At 36.9% G+C, this 25442-nt stretch overlaps 1 protein-coding gene and 1 pseudogene across 1 annotated transcript; both read right to left on the bottom strand.

Moving 5' to 3' along the window:
* Positions 1-5835: 5835 nt before the first annotated feature.
* Positions 5836-12613, bottom strand: DEFB116 (defensin beta 116). Its single transcript, XM_032294880.1, has 3 exons — positions 12609-12613; positions 11047-11147; positions 5836-6077 (listed from the first exon to the last, which is right to left on the bottom strand). Exons 1-3 carry the CDS (start codon positions 12611-12613, stop codon positions 5836-5838), a joined length of 348 nt encoding a protein of 115 aa, XP_032150771.1.
* Positions 12614-21446: 8833 nt separating this feature from the next.
* LOC116562646 lies at positions 21447-24430 on the bottom strand (annotated as a pseudogene).
* Positions 24431-25442: the final 1012 nt, after the last annotated feature.

Genomic DNA, 25442 nt, shown 5'->3' with positions numbered 1-25442 from the left:
CCATGTATAGTGGTGGGCACCTGTAGTCCCAGCTACTCCAGAGTCTGAGGCAGAAGAATTGCTTGAACCTGGGAAGCGGAGGTTGCAGTGACCTGAGATAGTGCCACTGCACTCCTGGGCAACAGAGCAAGACTCTGTCTCAAAAAAAAAAAAAAAAAAAAAAGATGTATATAGAACCATGAAAGACCCAGAATAGCCAAAGCTATACTAATCAAAAAGAACAAAACTGGAGGAACCACATTATCTGACTTCAAATTATAATACAGAGATTCAGTAATCAAAACAGCATGAGCATGGTATTGGCATAAAAACAGACATATAGATGTATGGAATAGAATACAGAAACAAACCAGACACCTACAGTGAACTCATTTCAACAAATGTGCCAAAAGCATACACTGGGAAAAAGATAGTCTCTTCAACAAATGGTGCTCAGAAACTGGATATCCACACTCAGAAACTAGACCCCTATCTCTCACCGTATACAAAAATAAAATCAAAATAGATAAAGACCTAAATCTAAGACCTCAAGCTATGAAATGACTATAAAAAAAAAAAAACTGGAAAAACTCTTCACGACATCAATCTGAGCAAAAATTTCTTGAGCAATACTCCACAGGCACGGACAGCCAAAGCAAAATGGACAAATGGGGTCACATCAAGTTAAAACGCTTCTGCACAGGAAAGGAAATAACAAAGCAAAGAAACAACCCACAGAATGGGAGACAATATTTGCAAATTATCCATCTGACAAGAGATTAATAACGAGAATATATAAAGACCTCAAATATCTCTATAGAGAAAAAATCTAATAATCCAACCAAAAATGGACAAGAGATTTGAATAGACATCCATCAAAAGAAAACATATAAAAGACAAGCATATGAAAACGTGCTCAACATCATTGATCATCAGAGAAATGCAAATCAAAACTTCAGTGAGATACCATCTCACCCCAGCTAAAATGGCTCTTATCCAAAAGACAGGCAATAATGAATGTTGACAAGGAGGTAGTGAAAAAGGAACCCTCATATACTGTTGCTGGGAATTTAAATTAGTGTGACCGCTATGGCGAACAATTTGGAGGTTCCTCAAAAAACTAAAATTAGAGCTATTATAGGATCCAGCAGTCCCACTGCTGGGTACACCCCACCCCAAAAAAAGAAATCATTGTATTGAAGAGACACCTGCAATCCCATGTTTGTTGCAGCACTGTTCACAACAGCTAAGATTTGAAAGCAACCTAAGTATCCATCAGCAGATGAGTAGATAAAGAAAAGATGGTGCATATACACAATGGAGTACTATTTGGTCATTAAAAAGAATAAAATGCTATCATTTGCAACAATGTGGATGGAACTGGACATCATTACTTTAAGTGAAATAAGCAAGTACAGAAAGACATCACATGTTCTCACTTTTTTGTGGGATCTAAAACTCAAAACAATTGAATTTCAGGTCATAGAGAGTAGACTGATGGTTACCAGAGGTTGGGATGTGCAGTGGGGGTGTAGGGAGAGGTGGGAATGATTAGTGGGTCCAAAAAAAAAAGAAAGAATTAATAAGACCTACTATTTGATTGCACAACAGAGTGTCTATAGTCGATAATAACCTAATTGTAAATTTTAAAACACCTAAAAGAATGTAATTATTATAACACAAAGGGTAAATGCCTGAGGGGATGGATACCCCATTCTCCATCCTATGATAATTACACATTGCATGCTTATATCAAAACATCTCTTGGCCGGGCGCGGTGGCTCAAGCCTGTAATCCCAGCACTGTGGGAGGCCGAGGTGGGTGGATCACGAGGTCAAGATATCGAGACCATCCTGGTCAACATGGTGAAACCCCGTCTCTACTAAAAATACGAAAAATTAGCTGGGCATGGTGGCGCGTGCCTGTAATCCCAGCTACTCTGGAGGCTGAGGCAGGAGAATTGCCTGAACCCGGGAGGCGGAGGTTGCGGTGAGCCGAGATCGCGCCATTGCACTCCAGCCTGGGTAACAAGAGCGAAACTCCGTCTCAAAAAAAAAAAAAAATCTCATGTATCCCATAAATATATATATATTACTATATACGCACAAAAATTTCTTTTAAAAACAAAATAAATAATAATTTTTAAAAACAGAATAAAATACAATCATAAAGACTTTAACAATTTACAGAAGAGTAAAATCAGTGAGGATTGCTGTAATCCAGGAAAATTTTCTGGAAGAGCAACAGCACAGAAGAATAAAAGGAAAGATGGAAATAAAAATAAATAAGTAAATAAATAAATAAGAAATAAAATTAAAATACAATAAATTTCTCTACCCCGTTGGCCTCAGTAATTTAAAACATACTCTGAGGAGACAGTTCTCTATTTTTATCTATTATGTTTGGACAGCAGGAAATTAATTTCCGTAAAATAGAGTAAATCTAGTGAAAGGTTTTTAGTGTATTTAATCTAAATGGAATAGTTTCTATTTATTGTATTTTTCTAGGGTATATTCTTTTAACACAAGAAATTTTAGTGTGAATTTTTTGAGGGCTTAATCTTACATGGAGGCATTTAATAGAGTTTCAGGAATTTCTGTAGAAAATCTGGAGGTACATAGAAACTCTGGTACTTGGTCGATTTTTAAGTTTGAAAATAAATAAAAACGTTTTTCTAATTTTTTGTCTTTTTGCCAGTGGGCTTTTTATATGTATCTGAAAGGGCTTCTGAGGGTTGCTTTTGCCTTTGAGTTTCATTGATGATGCTTTTTAGTCTCTTATAGGTCTATCTGGGAATGAAAAAAGTTAGAATTTTTATTTCTTTTGTAAGCCTCTTCTTTCCACAAATATTATGACTGCCTTCTCGCCAAAATGGAAAATTTCCAGATTTTTCTCTTAGGTATTTTGGGATAGCCTGCTCTCAGGACAAAGCAGACAAAAAACTCACTAGTTTGAGGGTAATTTCTGATCACCAATTCCAAACTATCTTGGGTGATACAACAGTAGTTTAATATAAGCTAAACAGAGATGGAATTTCTTCTTGGCAGATCAACTGAGGACCCCACTCTGTGGGGTCTAACCTAAAAGACTAATCTGATTATTCTCAAGTACAGGTGGTAAGGGTTAAGAGACAGGCAAAAATACAGTCAGACTCATCCTAGAATCTTTACTGGAAAATATAAAGCATTTCTGAGCTCAAGTGTGGAGCAATGGTATCTTTGAGCAGCAGATACGGAGAAAACTCTGAAAGTACAGTCATGTGTGAATTCAGCCCACATCCTATATTCCACCTCCATTCTTCTTAGGATCTTACAAACAATGCCAAATTGTTTCACAAGAATGACCAGACTCAAAAGTTTTAAATAAGTGTTTGCCATTTATTAGAACTGCTTGTCAGGAAGAAAAGAGAATGCCCATCAGCCAGGGACTGGGAACCACTTCACCCATTGCTCAATAAAATTACAAGCTTTATTTTATAACTTAATATATCCAAAAAGTCCCTAAAATTTGTCTTGATGAGCAGTATAGAAAGTGAAACTTGAGAAAAAATGAGAGAAACTGATGCTGTGCTGGGGAAAAGAAGGTAGACCTTATAAAATAGCAAACTCCAAAGACGATATTTGATGGATCATCTTTGAAGTTTATTAAAAATAAATATGGACAAATATACATTTTTAAACAAAGGAAATCACAATCGCTTGTTAAGAAGAACAACATGAAGATCCCTAAAAGAATAAAAATGTACATTTAAGGGAATAAAACTTTAAGTATTTCTTAATTAGTTGCATTTTTTTCACTTTAAGAATAGTGAATCTTCTACTTTTAATTATGCAAATGTTGATTTCATCATTAAATTGAGACCAATTTGAGAGTCAAAACTAAAAGTACATTTTCATTATTTGGATGTGGTGACTCGAGGTGGATTGGAGAAACAAGAATGACTCCCGAGTTTATGAATTGAGCAACAAGACAAATTGCGGGTGCTAATTACTGGGGCTAAGAGGATGAGGGAAAAGTTGGGTAAAGAGATTTGGAGTTAATTTGGGGACATTTTGAGCCTGAAATGGCTGAGTAATCCGAGAGAATAGAATAAATATGTAATTTAATATGTCAGTCAGAGAACAAGAGGCAAATCCTGCTTATGCCATATTCATGTTTCTTTTTTGAATACACGTGGAGCCAGGGAAATGGCAATCTGCATCTTAAACCTGGAATTCACAAGCATTTTTCCTCTCCAAATACTTCCAAAGTAGAAAGTCTAGAAACATTATATCTCAACTGAACCCAAGACCAATACTTTCTTCCAAATATTAAAATCTGTTTCTTTTTTTTTTTTTTTTTTTTTTTTTTTTGAGGCAGAGTCACTCCATCACCCAGGCTGGAGTGCAGTGGCACGATCTCAGCTCACTGCAACAGGTTCAAGTGATTCTCATGCCTCAGGCTCCTGTAAAATTTGTTTCCTTGTCATACTTCTTAAGCCAGCAAATTTATGCATTCCTCCTTGAAACCTGGCTTCTGTCAAAATCCCATCCTCTGCTAACAAACATGTCTAAATGTCAATGAAAATTCCTAAGATATAAACAGTAAATTTTCACACCAGACATTTAAGCCCCATGCAAATTAAAAGTCACACATATAAATTGGTCATTTAATGCATGGCCTTTGATCCATTGGTTTGGGCTGGGATTGTCATTGACCTAAGAAACAATGAGTAAATGCCAGTAAAGTATATATGAAAAAAAAAATAGAGAGAGAAAGTAGTGAAAATGGCAAAGAAATATTACAGGGCAGAGAGCTGAAGAAGAAACTCCAAAACTGACTGAGAAAGAACACCCAGAGACCAAAAGCCAAGGCAAAAAAAATGATTTCAAAAAATTGAGAAATGTTGTAAAATGCTAGCTAAAGGCAAAGCAAATGGTAAAATGTAAAGAATGCTTACATTTTTCAACAAGAAAGGCACTGGCAACCAAAAGCAAGGCCATTTCAGTGGAGTGACAGCACAAAAACCAGATTTCTCTTAGTTGAGGTAAAATCGGGACTCTAGAACTTGGAGGACTTAGTTGGGAACACTAGTTCTAGAAGTCTGGATCCAAACGGGGAGAAATGGGACATTAACCATAGAAGGGGAGTAGATATAACACAATGAAAATTTCTAAGCATTCCAAGTACTAGTTGTGAACTAAGTTTGAACTTGGGGGACAATATTCCTCGATTCTCAGGAGTGAATGGACATGAAGCACAGTGTCCAGCCTCTGTGCAAAATTCCTTTCTAGCACCATAACCACCATTACCTCTGTCACACATCCAGAAATGGTCCTCGAGCCTCAAAGCAGGAAGAATGGCCAGTGACAAGGCTGTTTATTCCACTTAGAATGTTTTACCCTAGTTTGTTTAATAAACTTCTATACTCACTTTCATCCCTCCGTTTTGTTCTGGTTCTTCCTGGAAACTTACCATTGTGGCAAACATACCAGGTTAGTTCTCTGGATATCAAAGGCAGTTCTGTTGTCTCTATCCTGAACCTACAAAGTTTACTTGTAGGACTTGAGCATCCAGACTCGATACAGTTGTCACCTTCCCTCTGCAGCCACCAGAATGGTGTCAAAACGGAACAGAAAGGTGATCCTCCCCTTTCTCGTCACACCTGTACTGAGTGATGCCACTATCTTACTGGCTTTATTGGCCAGTGACTGTTCCTATACTCCATAGCTTCCCAGCTCCCAACTTAATCTCTCTAGATCAGTGATGACTACCCACAGATGAAAGACACACACAAGAAGGAATGCATTTTTTTTATAGGGAAAGCATTCCAGAATGGAGGAGAAATTACTACAGAGGAGGTGACGCTGGTGATATTCAAATGTGAGCGTAGCTTGAGCTGTTCATAACTGACAAGTTGGAGTTAGAGTTGTAATTCTCCTTCACATTCTTAGAGCTGGTTGTTTTCACAGAAAGTTTCAGGCAGCACTTTCGATCATTTGGGCAGGTTAAGTATTGGATTTCATATTCTCTACAGGTGTTTCTGCATACGCCTTTGTAAAGCTCACATGGATTCCAAGACTCTCGGCTCTTGCCTTTGTGGGATCTGAACAGACCACCTGGGAAAGACATAGCCATGTTTAGTTTCCAGCGGCAGTGATGATAGGATGACGAAGCATGATTTAAAAGAACATGCCCTTCCTAAGAATATTAAGGGCACAAGATCTGGAATCAAAACTACCTAGATTCAAATCTGGGCTCTGTCATTTACTGTCTCTCCCTCCTCCAGCAAGTTACTTTGGCTCTCCAGTCCTCCCTTGCATCATGTTCACAACGAGCATAACAATGGAGCCAAGTTTCTAAGGTTTTAATAATGACTAGATTATATAGCGTGTTCAGAAAAGCATCTGGCATGTAATAAGTAAGTGAATATTAGATGGTGTAGTTGATATGAAAGTCTTCTGCTGAGAGTATGAGGTTTCAAGGGATGCCTCTGTGAGCACAAAAGTCCCCATGTACCTGCAGAGATGTGTGCCCCTCACATCACAGCTAATCAGAGGCAGCCAGGATCTACTCTGAGACAGCACACAAATATTTGAACCCACATGCATGCATGCCTTTATCCTTTGAAACATTGAAGCAAACAAGTACTATACATATCTCTCTTTGTACATTGGCCTTATAGAAACAGGTACTCTGCATACACGGACAGCGTACTGGCATATACACAGACTCATCTTCACAACCCACTTTATTCACAGATCCACATTCTCACATAAATTGAATGTGTGTTCACTGTACAAACCTTCACCATGCACTTTTCAAATATTGCTAAAGCGCATCTTGATAGCTATGTATAAGTCATCCAGGTGTGTACATGGGTGAAGATAGGACCTTTGCCTGAAAATACCCCAGTGACAAAGTTCCTGACACTTAATTAGCATTCCATAAATACTAGTCATCAGTAGTATTACTTACCTATTTGATGTTCTACAGACCGAGGAGCAATTAGAAATATTAGTAATAACTACCATCTACTGTGGTATGGTCCAGCATCAACTATGTACCAGGCATTTTACAAATGATATCTCACTGAACCTCATAAAAACCTGCTATTATCTTCACTCTTTAGATGAAGACACTGAAGCTCAAATAGATACTTTGTTTTGTCCGCAGTCTCATAGCTTATATTTAATTAAGCCAGTATTCAATTCCTGCTCTACATGGTATCAAGCCCGTGCTCATTCCTCTGCGTCACATTGCCTCTCTTTGATAGGTTTTCTGTGACAGGATGGCATCATCCTGCACCATGTCTGCGTGCACAGGGTCTTCTCCAGATTTCAACAGATACTTCAAAATCCTAAGCATGGCATTCAAGGACCTTTTCAACCATCCACCCACCCCCTCATTCCACACCCATTTATGAACATTCACTCTGTGTAAGTCCATGTACTCAGTGCTAAGTAGATAGAGGTCTCCAGTTAATCAATCGAATTTATTCACTATTAACATTGATGCAAATGGGACAAAGCAAATTTAGTGTTACTTCTTGCATGGAAAAAATGAACACCTTGCTAATTTTTAGATACGAGAAAGTAAAATGTCCAATTTTCGGTGAGGTTGGAGAATGGGAAGAGAAATAAAGAAAAGAGAGGCATCTCCATGGCAGATATCCCATAACATGTGGGTACTGACGTGTGAATAAACTGCCCCAGGAATCCAGAGAAGGATCTCAACTGCTGCAACACCAACCAGACTGCTGGTCAACCAGAGGAAGGAGGTTGAAAATGATACCGATTCATCTGTGCTCCGGCATAATGATGCCACTGTGTTTCCCACCTTAATCTTCACCCTTATCATGGGACCTGCATGCACTCTCTGTCTCAGCACTGTTATACTTATGGGAGAAGAAGATCTGCAGAGAGCCTCCCCCAAGTGACATCCATACTTTTCTGGCTAACACTTGACCTCTAGAAAGTTTCCTTTCTACCAAACACACTGGAGGGCAGTTGGAGATCCAAGATCTCCTGTCTGTAGTCACTGGAGGGATGGATAGAAACATAGATACCAAGAATGAGGATCATAGATATTTACAGTTTCTCACTCCCACAGCTTTTCTAACCTTAAATTGCCCTGCATTGCCACAAATTTTGACGCCCACATCAAATTAATGTCAACTTTAATAATCTCTCCAACTTCCAGTTGAAGTCAGAGAGGACCAGCTTTTGCATTTCAGCATAGTCTCTGACCCTCTGCACAATGTTATATTTTAACTCTCTGGACCCAGTCTCTCCAGATCAGAAAATGGGAATGGGAGAGTTCGCACCAAATCAGAAAATCTCCACTGTGTTTGTGAAAAAGAAGGTTAATAAGATGTCATACTTAATAACCTGGGAAATTTTTAAGTATATTCATACTAAGTCTCTAGAATTTCTGACTCAGTATATCTAAGGAGAGGCCAGAACAAGGGTGCTTTGCAAGAGTTCCCCAGAAAATACGAATGAGCTTCTGTTTGCAGTAAAAGCCACAATTCTGCCTGGCCTTCTCACGTTCAGCTCATTTTGCCACCTTAGAAGTGTTTCAAAAACAAATTAAAATGTCTTAATTCAGAAAACAAAAGACATTTTCTGGACCTTTTAAAAAATTCCATTCCGAGCTCAAATCAATGTGATGCATTATTTCCCTGCCTGCTGCGCAACCAAACATCCTCTTCCATCCAATTTCTAAGGTTCTTTCTACTCACACACATTTATTAGCCATGATTCATTACATATTCATTCAATAAGAATTTGCTAAACCTACTCTATGCAACAAACTCAGCTCAACATCAGAAATATGTATATTTAAAAGACAAAGTCTTGGCTTTCAAACAGTTTAATTTCATATGCATACCTTTGGGAGGATGAAAGGAAAATTCTGTTTGGATTGTCCTAATAGAATAGGTTGTGCAGAACAGTTCCTGCTCATAAATTCTGCCAAGTAAAAGTACTCAATAATTATTAAGGAAGCTACACTATGTACAACTCTTGAAGCATAGAGTGCTGTCTTCATTTTTGTTGTCGCTTCTTGCAAACCCACCTGTGGTTTCTAGCACTATTAGAAACGAGAACTGAGCTTTACTGAGCATGAGAACAAGTGTCCCTCGAGCAAGGGGATAAAACAAGCTGAGAAATAAGGAGGTAGGAGAATGTGAGATAGGAGGAATACAGGGAAAGAAAGGAGGAGAGGAAGAAGAAAAACAGAGGGAGAAGAAAGAGGAAGAGGAGGAGAAACCTCTAGAGCAGATAAATCCGAACTCATTATGGAGAAAGGAAGAACAATCTTGGTTTTTACTGGGTGGGCTGAGACTGCTCCCCTATCTCTCTGCACATGCCAAGATTTGACAGGAGACACTTCCAAACGTTCCAGTCTCCTGATTTCCTCTATCCTTGCCATCCACAATCACATCTATTGTTCTTCAGTGCCCCTGAAAAAACTTTTTTCAGAATTTGAAAATAATACTGGCTATTCTTCATCCCGTGTTTATTCTCCCCATTTCTTTATTGAAATCACTTTGTTGAAGTATAATTGGCACACAAAAAGCTATACGTATTTAACTTATACATTTTGATGAGTCTGGAGGTAAGTGTACACTGCACTCATGAAACCATTATCGCAACCTATGCCATAAACCTATCCACCTCTCAAAGTTTTCTCCCACTGTCTTATTTAATTTTTTTATATCAAATCTTATTTAAAGAATGCTTAGCATAAAATCCACTCTCTTTGCAATTTTTGAAATACACAACACAGTACTGTTAACTATAGGAACTGTGTTGTACAGTAGATTTCTAGGACATATTCGTGAGAGTATAGTCTCTTCAATAAACATATTGGGAAAACTAGATATCTCCATGCAAAATAATAAAATTGGATCTTTATCTTACACCATACACAAAAATCAAATGGATTAAAGACTTAGTTAAATCTAAAACACGGATTAAATCTAAAAATGGATTAAAGACTTAAATCTAAAACATGAAACCATAAAACTCTTAGAAGAAACATAGAGTAAAAAGCTTCTTGACATTGGCCTTGGGAAGGATTTCCTGGATATGATGCCAAAAGCACAGGCAACAAAAAGAAAAATAAACAACTGGGCTGCAGCAACCTAAAAAGCTTCCGTACAGCAAAGGAAACAATCTACAAAATGAAGAAGGAGCCTACAGAATGGGAGAAAATATTTGCAAATCATACATCTGAGAGTCAATATTCTCCCCATTTCAATAGGCATAGCCCTGCTGTGATGAATTCAACTGTCTTACTCAAACTTAATCACTCCCAAACCCAGGCTAAGTCAGTCCCTGCCCAGATCAATCTCACATACACCTGATTGAATGAGATCCCCACTTTAGGCAAACACTTAACTACAACTCAAGCCCTGTCTCTTCTGATAACGACCCAAAGCCCAATTGTAAAACATACAAACATAACACTATCCAAGCCAACCAACCCCAGTTCACAGCATCAATCTAAAATACAGCCCAACTACCAACCTCTCTATACCCCAGCTCCCAGTTCCACCAACTCTACCCCCAGATCCATTCAAGAATAAAAATACCATTTCCTCTCCAGACTATACCAAAACATCTGTTCAGCTCAATCCTATAAATACAATTATTCACCCCATGCTCATCCCCACTCACTTTCTGGATATTACCCTATCTCTAAGGTCTTACAACAGCCCCACCTCAACTCACTATCCAACTCCAAACTGCTATATTCCTCCTACAGCTCCTCAACTTGCATCCAGTCTCTCACCCCTAACTCATGAATTAAGCTCCCATCCCAATGACAGCACTACCTAAGATGTTTCGTGCTTAGGCTAGCCACTATGCCAGGAACAACCTCTTAAATTTTTCTTGACAGAGCAGAACCAGTGGGGATCTTTGCATGAGATTAATCTTGGGGGTAACATCTATAACCCATCTGAAACCAGAAAAGACTTTAGGTGTTGCCCATTATATGTGAGTACGAGTCATTGCAGAGGTCACCAAGACACCAGTACCACATGCAAGACCCCAGAACTTTGAGAGAGGCCTGAATTACCTGGAATCTTTTGAGCCAGGATCATAAGGATGACAATGGTCATTAAACAGGGCTTCATGACTGACACGTTCCAACAGAATGAACGGCTGTGTTGCAGGTGACTGAATAGAGATCATTGTAGCAAAGCAGGGGCCCACCTTTATTAGTTTTGGAAATGGGCCAGGGTTGTGTGCAGTGAACTAAAAGGGATGGGAGATACCTGAGGTCAGGCAGACAGAAGGACAACATGGATCATTTATCTGAGCTGGATACTCTGCGTAAATGCGGGAGACTTGCCAGCAGTGCTCATGCCTGGGTGGGCCTTTCTTCCCATTAAGAAACAGACAAATTAGACAGTTGGCATTTTGTGTGAGAAAAATTTAAATGAATCAAGCACTTGAAAAGCAAACTTGAAAAAACTTATAAATAATTATATAAGAAATAAATAATTGCTTTTAACTGTAGTCACCATGCTGTGCCCACAGAACACCAGAGCGTACTCCTCCTTTCTTACTGAAAGTTTGTACCCATTGACCGACATCTCCCCATCCCCATCCACCCTTACTCTCAAGGCTCTGGTAACAATCATGCTAATCTCTACTTCTCTGAGTCCAACTTTTTTAGATTCCACATCTAAGTGAGATCATGCAGTATTTGTCTTTCTGTGCCTGGTTTATTTCTCTTCACATAATGTCTTCCAAGTTCATTTTTTAAAGTCTGAATAGTGCTCCAGCATCTATAGTTAATAATAAGGTAAAGAGCTGAAAGAAAGATTTTAAATGACCTCATCACAAATAAATAATAAATATTTGAGGTGATAAACATGCTGATCTCTTAATTAATTGATTCCTTTATTATTATATAATGACTGTCTTTGTCTCACTTTGTGGTTTTTTACTCGAAGTCTATTTTTTCTGTTATAAGAAAAGCTGCTCCTCCTCTTTTCTGGTTTCCTTTTCCATGGGACATCTTTTTCCATCCCTTGACTTTCAGCCTATTTGTTTCCTTAAAAGTGAAATGAGTCTCTTGTAGGCAAAATATAGTTGGGTCATTTAAAAAAATCAATTCAGCCACTCCACATCTTTCAGTTGGCAAATTGAATCCATTTACATTCAAAGTAATTGTTTTTAGGCAAAAGAACTTACTTTGCCATTTTGTTAATTCTTTTCTGGCTATTTTATACATCCTTGGTTCCTTTCTTCCTCTTTTGCTGTCTTTGTTTGTGATCCCAGCTACTTGGGAGGCTGAGGCAGGAGGATCACTTGAACCCAGGAGGCAGAGTTTGCAGTGAGCGGAGATCACGATTCTGCACTTCAGCCTGGCCAACAGAGGGAGACTCCATCTCAAAAAAAGAAAAGAAAAAGAAAAAAATATATTTGGCTAAATTAAATCAAGCCACTGGCTTACAATGACCCAGAGCCTTAGTATTTGTTCTATGAAAGTTGAGGTTAACTCCCTTTAACAAGCATGGTATTTCTCCTTTTTGAGTTAATGTTTAGAAGGGCTATGTTTAGCAGTGAAGCCTGGCCTGTTACTTAACACAATGGAAAACACAAAGGTTATCATTTCCCTAGGCTCATTACGCCATCATGTGGCCAAATGATGGAATAATCCCCCTGAAAAGGTGTGTTACTCAGACTAGGAGACAAATCCACACGGAATTTATCCAATGGCAGGCTAGATTATCATAGTGCTGAGAAGTACACTACCAGGTGTTACTGATAACTCACATCACTATCACAGGAAGGAGCAACACACCTGGATAGATGCTTTACATGAGAGAAAAGCCTTGGTGACTGAATAGACTGTAACTCTATTATTAAAGTTACAGTCTCCAGAAAGTTTGACCCATCATTATGTTTTGAGACTTGTCCATGTTGTGTAGACGTAGCAATTGTTCACTCATTCTTATTATGGCATAGTGTTCTACTACCATAACTAACTTATCCATACTACTGATCATAAGCATTGGGTTCTTTCTAGTTTGAGGTCATTATAAACAATGCTGCCTTGAACATTCTTGTTCATAACTTTTTATCTACATATATAGGCCTTTCTATCGGGGAAATTGAGAGGTCATAGATATGCATATGATCAGCTTTTTAATCTTCTGTCAAATAGCTTCCCAAAGTGGTGTACCATTTTAATACACCCCCACTGACACTTGATATTGTTAATATTCATTAATTTTAGCTAATCTGTGTGTGAAATGGCAGCTCATTATGGTTTTAATTTGTATTTCCTTAAGGATCAGAATCTGAATGTTTTCACATGTTTATGGGTCATTCGGATGTTCTGTTCAACACTTCGGCTGCTTTGTTCTTGGAATCTGTGTCTGAGTTTTTCTTAATGAATTGTAAAAATTCTTTATGTATTCAACACACAAGATCTTTGTTGGTTATATGTTTTGAAAATAGCTGCCATAATTTTGTGGCTTAACTTTCCTTTCTCTTAACAGCATCTTTTGTTCAACAGACATTCCTAATTTTAATGAAGCATAATTTATCAATCTCTTTCTTTATAGTTGGTACATTCTGTGTCTTAAGAAATCTTTCCTTACCCCAAGGTCAAAAACGTATTCTCCTATGTTTGTTCCAGAGACTTCATTTTTTTATTATTATTATCTACATGGAACTGATTTTAGGTGTGAAAGAAAGACCAACTGATAACTGATAACCATTTATGGAAAATACCATCCTTCTGCCATTATTCTATTGTTCTACTTTCTCATATAATCTTATATGACTAGAACAATTTTTAAACTCTCTACTGTGTTCCCTAGTTTCTTTACCTCTGCATCAGTAGTACATCTTCTAATTACTATGGCTTTATAATAAGTCTTAATACCCAGGAATGTAAATTCTCTAACTTTGTTCTTCACAATTATATTGGCTATTCTTGGCCCATTTATTTCTATAAATCTTTGAGTTTGTTTATTGATTTCCACAATCTGTGGAATTAGCTCCTCCTTTTTAGTCCTTGAACTTATTTCTTATTTTTTCCTAAAAACAAGGGCAAGCCCTCCCTCCACTGTTGCTATAAATATTTGCATTATTAACGAGAGTCCTTAGGTTTTTTTCCCATTTTAAAGGGACTGTACCTAAAGTTCCTTGAATAAATCTAACATTTGCCACAAAATTTTGGCATTTAATCTTTAGCATGTTTGATAGTTCTCATCTCTTCCTAATTAGCTAAGATATTCTACTATACTTAATTTTTGAAATTTATAAAATATTTTCTATGTGTCCTTTAAGAATCATATAATTCTTAATTAAGGTAAAGATTTACATTGTTAGATTTTCTGACATTACTCATCCTCATATTTTCCAGATAGATCTTAATTGATTATACAGGAAGTATATTTTTAACACAGTATTAAGTTCCATTATTTACCATTTTATTTTGGATTTTGGCATATACATGCAGAGGAGACACAGCTTATTGTTTCCCTTCTTTGTTGTTCCTACCTGCCTTTGAAGTCAAGATAACACTAAACTTCTAAGGTCATTTAGGCTGCTTTTACAGTTCCTCTATTTTCTGGAGCAAGTTGTGTAATACAAGAATTAACTTTTCCTTCAAAGTTTGCTAGATCTAAGGGTATTATAAAATTCTTCTATAATTTATGTAACTAGGACACATTTAAGAATAAAGGGGACATTATTAATAATTATTCCAAGACAAAAGAACATGAACTATTTTAAGCAAAGCAAAACAGAACTCAATGTTAATACTTTATGAGTCGGTACTTAGTGGGAGGAGAAGGCCTGTCAGTACCATTTCAAGTGTTTTTATGCTTGGTTGATCTTCTCAGGTTTGTGCTTTTTCCAGGGCTAGTCTTGATAGATTGTATTCCTTGAGGTATTTTTCAAATGTATTATGTATATTTGTTCATCATAGAGTTTTATTATTCTTAATATATGTTGTGCCTATAGTTATGTTCAGCTTTTGAACTATTTTTAATTATTTCCATTTTCTTTTTTCTTGATAAGATTATCAAAAATCTGTTTATTTTATTTATCCTTAGGAAAAATTAAGATTCCAGTTCTGTTATTTATATTCCAGGGGGTTCGTGGTTATTGTAGTCCATTGGATTAAATTCAGTGAAATGCCTGAACTTATTATGTCATTCCTCTTGATTTCTCCAGATATCCCCTTGCCCCTTTCCAACTATCTAAAATTTAATGCTTAGTTAATTTTCAAACTAATATTATTACAAGAGTGGTATATTTTATTGTATATTAAAATACAGATAAGCAAAAATTGAAATAATAAAAACACTATTATCACTATTACCTAGAGATTGCCACAGTAACATCTTGCTGTATATTACTAGATCTTTTTCTATACATAGATTTTATTATAATGAAATCTCACTACACAAACTGTAGTCCTTGACTGAGTCAATAAATTCTTTAGGCATTGCAGAATACAATTCAGTAAAATAGAGTTTTCCCTCATCAACTAGAGCTAGTTGATTACTAGAAATACAGTTCTTACTGGAGAGGCAGGATAAATGCCTAATTCTTTCAGATTACCTATTGGTCTTCAAAGTAAGTAGTTTGCTTACTAGCTGCTTCAAATGGTGACATATGAGTTTTTCTGGTTATCCCATCTCTGAGTATCTTTAGGCAATCATGTCTTTTCATTGGTTCATTGTATTCCAATCCATTTTATTTGTTATTATTTCTGATGCTCAAATTGTTATAACTTTATCGAGTAGAAATTTTCTCTGGTTAGATTATATATCCCTGTACATGGCCCATTCCTTTTTTAAAGTTTTGATGACTTCTGCACAAGAAAATGTCCTGGGCTCACTCTGTAAGTCCATAGCACCAGACAAAGGGTTCGGCCATTTTTCTAAATGACCCTGGCTCCTTTGAGTGAAGAGGTGACTTGCAGACCAAAATCTGGGCACTTAGGCTTATTGCTAATAGTGTGCTATTGGTTCTAGTCAATTTAAGTTGGCAAAACTGAAATATTTACATTTTAATGCTTGTGAGGTTTCTGGATTCTGTTTAGCCACCTAAATTTAGATCTCTCTACAACACTCCAAAAAGCCATATATATCACATAAATCAATAAGAAAAGCAAATAAAATTATCCATAACGAATGCCTACAATAAAATCAAAAGACAGTTTCCACATATACAATCATAATTTGTCAAGTAACAATGACAAATAAATAAGGCAGAGATTCTGATGTTATTAATTATGTTGACATGTGATATGACTTCCCATGTCACTCAGTCCATGGTCATATTTTATAAATGTTCTTGTCTCTATTTGAGAACTATTTGGATGCAGTGTTCTATATATTAGCTCAATCCTACTAATTAGTGATTACCACATCTATATTCAGAGGAGTATTTCTAAGTTCTGACTTTAATTTTGGATTCATCTGTTTCTCTTCATTTCTGATTATTTTTATTTACATATATTTCCATGCTGTATTAATAAAGCTTCAAAAATGTATTTGGAAAATATATCTTCCCAGTAAGTTGAACATTTTATCACTACGCAGTGATCCTTTTAATCTCAAAAATGCTTTTTTCCTGGAAGTCTATTTCATGTCATATTAATTTAGCTAAATCATTTTCTTTGGGTCAGTGTATTTCCTATTCATTCAACTTTTCTTTATTTTTTTAATCCCAAATATTCATCGCCTAATTTATGTGCAATTTTATCTTATTGTTTTTGGTTCACAAAAATATTATTTTTGTGAGAGTTATTATTATGTGAGCGTTATTCTGTCTCAGTACACTGAACATAGAGCATCATTGTCTTCATGCTTTCATTGTTGGTACTGAAAAAGTTGTTGTCAGTCTAGTATTTGCTCCCCTGAAAGTAGTAGGTTCTTTTTCTCTAGCTTGTTTTAGATCTTCTCCTTGTTTTCATTATTCTGCGTTTTACCTATGTTCTATCTACATGTAGCATTTCTCATAAATTTACCCTGGTTTGGATTATTAGGGTTTTTTTTTTTTTTTGAGTCTGAAAGATTGGTGTCTTTCATCAGTTCTGTGTAAGTTCTCAGTCATAACTTCTTCTTCTGCTCCCATTTTCTCTCCTCTTTCCTTCTAGAATTCCAAATAAACATGTTTAGGACTTCTCACTATATTTTCCATGTCTCTTACCTTTCTTTTAACTTTTTAAATCTTTTTGCCTATCTTTGCTCAATTCTGAATAATTTCTTCTGAATAATCTCTTAATTCAATAATTCTCTCTTCAGCTATATCTAACGTAATGTTGTTAAATCCAAGTTTTTATCTTCATCTTATTTCAAGTTATTTCTATTCATTTTTCAGATCTGCTTGCTTCTTTTTTTTAAATTTTTTGTGATGGGGTCTCACTCTGTAACTGAGGCTGGAGTGCAGTGGCATAATGTCAGCCCACTGCAACCTCCCACTCCCCAGCTCAAGCAATCCTTCCACCTCTGCCTCCTGAGTAGCTGAGACTACAGATGTGCACCACCACACCCAGCTAATTTTTTGTATTTTGGTAGAGACAGGGTTTCGTCTGTATTAATTAGATTCTCAGCTTTAGATTTTTCAGATCACCAGAATGCCATGATTCAGGCTATATACTAACTGAGGTCCTGCTTGGGATTACAAAATCTCAGAAGAGACTCCCCCACAACACACACACCCAATCTTCTCATTAACTAAATTAAAAACAGTTCATTTTCCTTGCAATCCACTGGGGATTTCAGAGAAATGTGCTCAAGGTCCAAAGGTAGTGGAGAAGAACAAGGTGATCAAGAATGGTAAAAGTGAAGCAGAAAGAGGAAGGAATAGCCAGAGAACTGAGGAGAGGTAAAAAGAGAAGTCCTTTGAACCAGGCCTGTGGTATACATTCCTGAGATGCCTCACTCTTCTGGGTGTTTGGCCAAACTCATTTGGCTGAACTACGTGGTAGAATATTTTTGGCTGGCAATGGATTCACCAATGCTGAGCCTACAGAATATGGCAGAGGAACTCACAACCTTCATGTACAGCTGCCATCACTTCCACAGGATAATCAGGGGAATTCAAAGCAACCTTCTTAAAGTTGTTAGTTTCACCAGAAACAATATGGCGTTATATTCTGCAAATATGACATTTTTAGTGCAATCCAGGGTATGGTTATGAGCATTAATATAATGCTACTATTGACAACCTCACAACCCAGGAATGCTGGCAGCTATATAAAAGGTAAATACGTCTGTATTTTCCTACCATGGTGATGAAACAGAGAAGCACCAAGGTTGAACCAGTATCCTGCAAGTCTGAACCAGTATCAATCTCTGAATATTAAGGAGTACTTAATATTCAATTATTCAAATGTTATGCATATTGTCCCAAGAGAAAGTCCTGGGAATTCCTCCCTTGGCGCCATGTGGTATGTGAGCAAGCATTTTAAAACGTTTAGGTCTTTTACATATAAATAAGATCGTTGAATGGATTTACTGTTGTGTCTTTGGGGTCTCATCGTCAAAAGCACAGCAAAATTACCTAAACACAGTCTTATCATTTCAGTCTTAATCTTTTAAAGTAAAGACTCTTTACCTTACCATTGAAGCTCAATGGCCAAACTGTAAAGTTCTGTAGAAATTTGTAGCAACTATCAAACTACCAGATTTTGCTTGTTGTCAGCATTATTGACTTCTTTGAAGGAAAGGAAAAAATTGACATTTTTTTCTGAAACTTTCCATGTTGTGAGATATGTCACATATAGGACTTATTTCCTGGTGGGAAAATAAACACATTCTTAGCAGAAATAGGTTGTATATTTATAGGAAGAAGATGAAGAATAGTAATCTAATTTTTAGGAACAAACCAGTAAAGCCCAAAGCAAGATCAACCAGAAAGTCAAATGCTCTCTCATTGGAAACTTTCAGTAATTGTTTCAATGTGGAATTCATTGTAGTGGTGTAGTTTGAAAATTCTGGTATTTTAGGGATGAGATCAAAGGCAGAGTGGGTCTTCAGCTGTTCAGGTAATTTAAAGACATTGTTAAAAAGTGGGTCATTTGTCCCTGTTCCTAAAAAAAGAATACAAATTAAGAACAAGATGTTGTTAAATAGGTGAGGAACACATTTCCTTACAGTGGGAGGCAGATATTTCAGGGCTGGACTCCATGTTCGAAGTTGGCTCTTGGTGGGGCCCTTTCCAGTGAGGTTTGAGCAATAATTCCCACTGACTAAACTTGATATGAAATCCATTGCCGAGCTTATTCAATGACATGTCCATCTGGATCAATTAGAGGGCTTCTTGTGAAGAAGCATTGGCGTGCTTCCTGAATGCCTTGCAATAATCTAACTCAAGATTACCTAACACAATTCTTCTTCTCCAGTAGTTGGTCCCTGGAGAAGCAGTCAGAGCTTTAACCATTAATATTTTACAGTGAAGGCTATGAAGGCATTGTTTTGTGCATGGTGGCCCAAATACCATCAAGAGGCAGGATATTACACAAGTCCTTCTGCAGACAGTCATTTCATACATATTTACACATGGGCATGGTTCTGCCCTTCCTAACAACATGCACAGAATCATTGAAATATGTTTATCTAGATCACATTTCACACATATAAAAATCTGTCTAAACAGTTACAATAGGCCTCTGAATGGAAGTATGAGCTGCTTTCTTTACCTGAACACCATAAAATATAATTGCTTCTACAATATTGTTGAGTAATTCTGAAAGACTCTAAAGCATACTAATTGAGCCTAATTATTGCTAAAATGCTGTCTTTCTCTCTGTATGTGTGTCACGCCAGAGATTACATAAGCAAAGTAAGAGAGCAAATATTTGGTGCAAAAGAGCAGCTACCTGTGAAGGCCAAAGCAGATCTGCATGCAAAAGATGCTGTCACTCTTTGAAAGTCTAAATTTGAGTCCTGATGTTGAACAAGGAGAATATCTGTGAGCACTGCCACTTGAACATAGGAGCATAGGTGCATGAGATCAAGAGAAGGTCACCATCTAGACTGGGTGAATAACTGAAGTTTTGGTATCTTACAATCAACACTGTAGATGTTAAAAGAAGGATCATTAGAAATTTTAGCTACTCCAGAAGCAAGGGAATCCTTATTCTCTTTATAATAGTCTACATTATAAAGTGCACTTATGGTTAAGTGCATAATGAGAATCAAAGTTGTTTTGAGATATGAAAAAACACACTTGATTTCTCAATGGGAAAAGTTCGACTGCCTGTACAAAATATAAGAAAGCAAAGAAATATTTGCTACTTCATATTGAGAATATAGTATATACCTTGAGTTTAACTTTCTTTTCTCTGATCTATCAATGTTTTCTCCTCTATTTAGTTCAAATTTATTGTTTTCATTAGCTTTAATAGATCTTGATATGTTCATATGTGTATATATACATTTTTAAACAGACTAATGAAAGTTTTATTTATATTTTTGTTAAAATATAAAACTAGGATTTATATTTAGTTTAAACATAAGACTAAATATTAGACAAAATTAGACTCAATATAAACGTTATACCACTCACTGAATGGATTTGTAGTTTGACAGTTCTTTTTAAGTTCCTTCTTAAAAGGAAAGGGTCACAGTTCCATCTTTTTTCTTTTTTAAAATCATTCTGCCCCAGTCTTCACTTATCATCATATGCACTTTATTCCACCAAACCTTGTTTCTCAAAATCAATCTACTTGAATAATCATTAAGCCTGTTTAGAGCTTTCCCAGTCTTAAAACTTGACATCTTGACTGCACATCCCAAGGCACTACCTTTCTCACTTTTTCTGGTTAGTACAGAATGTTCCATACAGAAACAAAAGATCAGGCGTGGTGGCCCACGCCTTTAATTCCAGCACTTTGGGAGGCCAAGGCAGGTGGATCACTTGAGACCAGGAGTTCGAGACTAGCCTGGCCAACGTGGTAAAAGCCCCGTCTCTACTCAAAATGCAAAAATTAGCCAGACATGGTGATGTGCACCTGTAGTACCAGCTACTCAGGTGGCTGAGCAAGAGCATCGCTTGAACTTGGGAAGCGGAGGCTGCAGTGAGTTGAGATCACAGTACTGCACGTTAGCCTGGGCAACAGGGCAAGACTCCATTTCAAAACAAAAAACAATCAAAGTTGTATATTTCTTTAAAATGAAAGATCAGTATCTTCAATGGCTATTAACCGCTTAATGAAGGTACAACAAAAACTACACATCCTCATGTTAATTACCTGAAATTATAATAAATGCTCAAGAAATCAAAATGGCTTCCCATTGCTTGACATTTGCTTTCCAAATACTTCACATTTCAACCCCAAATCCCTACAAAGAGAAATAATCCAAACATACTTTTCATACCTAAAAATATTACAGGAGTCTAAAAGGCATTTAGAATTTTTTAGACCTTGAAAATGAGTATTACACTTCCAACATGTATTTAACTTATAAATCAGTTTCCATCCTGTGGCATAACTTCGGTCTAAGTACATCACAGTTATAGTAACTCTGCATTGCTTCATCTTGTCAAGTCAGACAGTGATGCTGTTGCATTAAGGCTCTGATTCAAGATGTCGTCTTCTTTTAACTTAGGTAGAAGTTTCCAAAACTACATGGTATCATGGTCAATCTTTGTTCCAGTGGAGGAAACTTCATTAGTGGTGAAAGAGACTGTTTTCTTTCACCAAGGGACATGTGTAAAGGTGGTTTTGTATATTCAATTTTGAGTACAAATTATGAGTCTCCAAAGAGTTAAGCATATCATCTGTTTGCACATTTTGGGGAGTAGGGCTTAGTTCTGGTTTGTGTCTTTCAAGTGTTTCAAGATTAGAGAGGTAAGATTCTTCCCTTTTCTTGGAGAGAGATTTCTTCAGAGCCTCATAACTGCTGCAAACAGCCTATAAATTGAAGTCTGATTCTGGAGTAGTCTGTCCATCTCCCACAACATCTCCTAGAAAAATGCCCCTGTCCACAGGACTATTTGGTTCCACTTAAAACTGTACTCTAAACTACTGGAACTTTTTTAACACTTAAGGGACCAACGTCCTCCAGAAAAGTTTCATTCCAAATGTAAATATGCCAAAATCAATATCCTTAAAACTCTTAGAACTAATTCCACTTGATATCTGAAAAGAGTTCCATAATGTAGTTTTACTCATGGGAGATTTGTTACAAGAAGATTGTGAATGGTCCAATATTTTCATATAATCCTCTTCACTGCTACCCAACTCGCCTATCCATTGCTGACAGCAGGGGAGAATGTCTATTTGGCTAGTTCCTGAAAGCTTAGTTGGTTGGTAAAGCTATACACTCCAAGTCTTGCTTGCAAATTATTTTCTTACTCAACAAATTGGACTGGTGCATTGGTGGATTTTGCATTAGTGGTTCACTTATGTGACTGGTCACCACACATTTCTGAGGCACACACTTGCAATCTCATTTCAGTCAAATGAGACTGGCCAAAATCTCATACAGCGGTCTAAGAGAAAATTGACTAAGCTACATTCTCTTTGATAATCCTAAACAGGTAATGATCCCGGCAATACTGCTCTGTGCTCAGTATCCATCTGAATTAATTGGTTCTGTAGTTCCGTTTTCTTCTTCTATTTCAATAGTTTTTCTCCATGAGCTCCTAATTTCCATTATCAAGTTTTCTGAGTATGGAAAATCTGGTTCCTTGTTAAGAAGAGGTTAGAACCTAGAGAGTCAATTAGTTCCCCTACATTTACTTCTTTTCTTTCACGGAGCTGTGATGAACCAGATAAAACTGCTCCAGCAACCACTTCTAGCAGATGATCTTGCTCTTTTTTGGAACTGATCACTTGTTTCCTAGCTGGCAGAGACCCTCCAAATGCACTACTCTCTATTCTTTGCAACACCTGATAATGGAGAATCCTCCACTTCAAAATCTGGTATTTTCTTAGAAATTGTTTTATTTTTCTCTTTGCGAGTTCTCATCTTCCTGTCCTTTTCAAGTGATGTAACATTGTTTCTATCTGATGATAAAGCTGACTGCAACAAGAAAGAAGCAGGGCTGTTGGCTAGATCATGTACAACTCCCAAAGTATCATTGTCTCCTCTGCAACCATTTTCTTGGTTATGTTGCTCAGGTGTATCTAAGACCAAAATCTGATACAGTGGTTTCTAAGAGTAACCAGACAATGATAAATTCCCTTTGATTATGCAACACAGGTAATTATTCTGGCAATACCAGTGAAATAGGATACTGAAAAAGAACACTCTTTGCATGTACTTCTGAGTCAAGACCAAACGAAAGGGGAGACATAGATGGTAAAGATCCACAACAGGAGTTCAACATTTAATTAGAATGAAGGAAGACAGATCAAGAAATTCTTTCCACTTCCTACACCATTCCCCTTGCTTTCCAACAATAGAATGTCTTATGTTGTGAGGTCTTTTTATTCTATAGCCTGTATGCTTCAGATCTGATTATCTTTCCCTCTGAAATTTGGTATCTTTTTCCAGGTAGTGAAGGTCTATTGTCAGTCTTGCTTGGACAGCCTGACCTTCCTATTTCTTTACTTTCAAGACTTTATTTAATAAGAGAATAACTGTTAAGAGCTTCAATTTTCCAGCCTCATAAACATTTCTTATGTGCAACTGACACATTTATCTCTCAATGTTGTCAAGTAAGAGTTAACTAATAACATTCGCTCCATCTAAAGCATATTGGTTAGACTAAGGACTAAACTAACAACTTCTCTTTTTCCAGAAATGTGAGTGTTTCATTCACTGATGTTCACAAAGCCCCAACCTTTTGAGTTTTTTCTTCTATACTACTTTGGTCATCATGAGGTTCCGTTTTTTAATTTGGTTTTGCAGTTCTATACATTCAGATCTTGAATTTTAGACATACTTAACTAATAATTGTATATTTTCCTGAGGTATTTGGGTAATACAATCTGTTCTTTGCAAAATTTGTAAAACGTTATTACGTGCTAAGTGGCATCTGGCTTTGCACTTGTGCAAATCTTGTGACTTCACATTAAACGTCTGCAGAACATAGAGAAGTTTTAGAATTGGTTTTAATATATTTTATTGCAACAAATCTTGCAAAATGTTACATCAGATGAATAAACAGAACCACCAGGAGAAATAGTGAACAACAATTGGAGGAAAGCTTCCACATTCCACAGAAATCCTTGTTAATCATTCACAGCGATGTTTCCCAAATACAATTATCACTTTTTTGGTCAAATGGGGGCCAAAAAAATTTGAAAACTTCTTTGGCGAGAGACTGGTCCAGCATCTGAAACAAAAAATAAGAAACTATATCAAAGGCATCATGGTTCAGCTTATCAAATATTGTTCATTCCAAGGTGCGTATTCGACATCCTCTCTGCAGGCCATGGTCAAAGCCGGGCCTGACTTAAAGCTGAGCACCTACAGATACATTCAGAGATGCTCCTTCTGGAAAGAGGTGATCCAGGCAAAGGTCATCCTCATGGTAGGCACGGTGACTACAAAGAAAGAAAGCACAAACCCTAATGACTCTTACAGCCCTCAGGATCCCTCCCTGTGAGCAGCCTGAGACCTCGGAGGTCCCTTCTTTGCCACTGACTGCATCTTTCTCACTGGAGCCATTTCACTTCAAAGAGCTGTACAAACTCTACTAAATGGAGCCTGTCACGGTAGTGCAGCCACAGCTGCCTATTCGAAGCCTACAAGATGTTCTTAACTAAACAATGATTAAAGGGCAATGTTATTTAAGCTTAAAAGTTCTAATGTTTAAAGCATAAGTATCTTGTCAAGTACATATTAGGACAATGTATATAATCCTTTGATTGGTATAAATACCTTAATTTGTGTAATCTGAAGAACAAATTAATTTTTTTTTCTTGAGACGGAGTTTCGCTCTTGTTCCCCAGGCTGGCGTGCAATGGCACAATCTTGGCTCACAGCAACTTCCACCTCCCGAGTTCAAATCATTCTCCTGCCTCAGCCTCCCTAGTAGTTGGGATTACAGGCATGCACCACCACACCTGGCTTATTTTGCATTTTCAGTAGAGACAGGGTTCCTCCATGTTAGTCAAGCTGGACTAGAACTCCTGACCTCAGGTGATCTGCCTGCCTCAGCCTCCCAAAGTGGTAGGATTACAGGCATGAGCCACTGCATTCAGACTAGAACAAATTAATTTCTATCTATGAGAATACATCAATTTTTTTTTAATGAAGACAATGTGGTAACTATAGACTTCACTTTCTGGGTCTCTCCAAATTTTATTTAAAAGCATCAAGATAAATAAAGATTTCTATCCAAGTACCATAATATTAAATTGTTCTAAAGATCCTAAATCAATGATGGATTTTAGAAAATATTAGTTAACTTTAAAGGATAATGAAACCACAGTTTATAACAACAATTTGACAGGGAAACAAGAAAATTATAAAACTAGACCCAGCTGGTTTAAGTGATGAAACTATCAACCTACATAATAGAATACTGTCTCAA

This window comes from Sapajus apella, unplaced genomic scaffold (genome assembly GCF_009761245.1).
Source record: "Sapajus apella isolate SASKATOON/1434 unplaced genomic scaffold, GSC_monkey_1.0 scaffold33, whole genome shotgun sequence".
NCBI lineage: Eukaryota > Metazoa > Chordata > Mammalia > Primates > Cebidae > Sapajus > Sapajus apella.
Note: the sequence above shows the minus strand (reverse complement) of the source record. Positions and strands in the feature narration are given on the sequence as shown.

Excerpts from the sequence above, each read along its gene's own strand:
- DEFB116 (XM_032294880.1), bottom strand. Across the intron at positions 6,078-11,046 it reads CCTGGCTCAAAAGATTCCAG|GTGGTCTGTTCAGATCCCAC; the intron begins GTAATTCAGGCC and ends TGTCTTTCCCAG.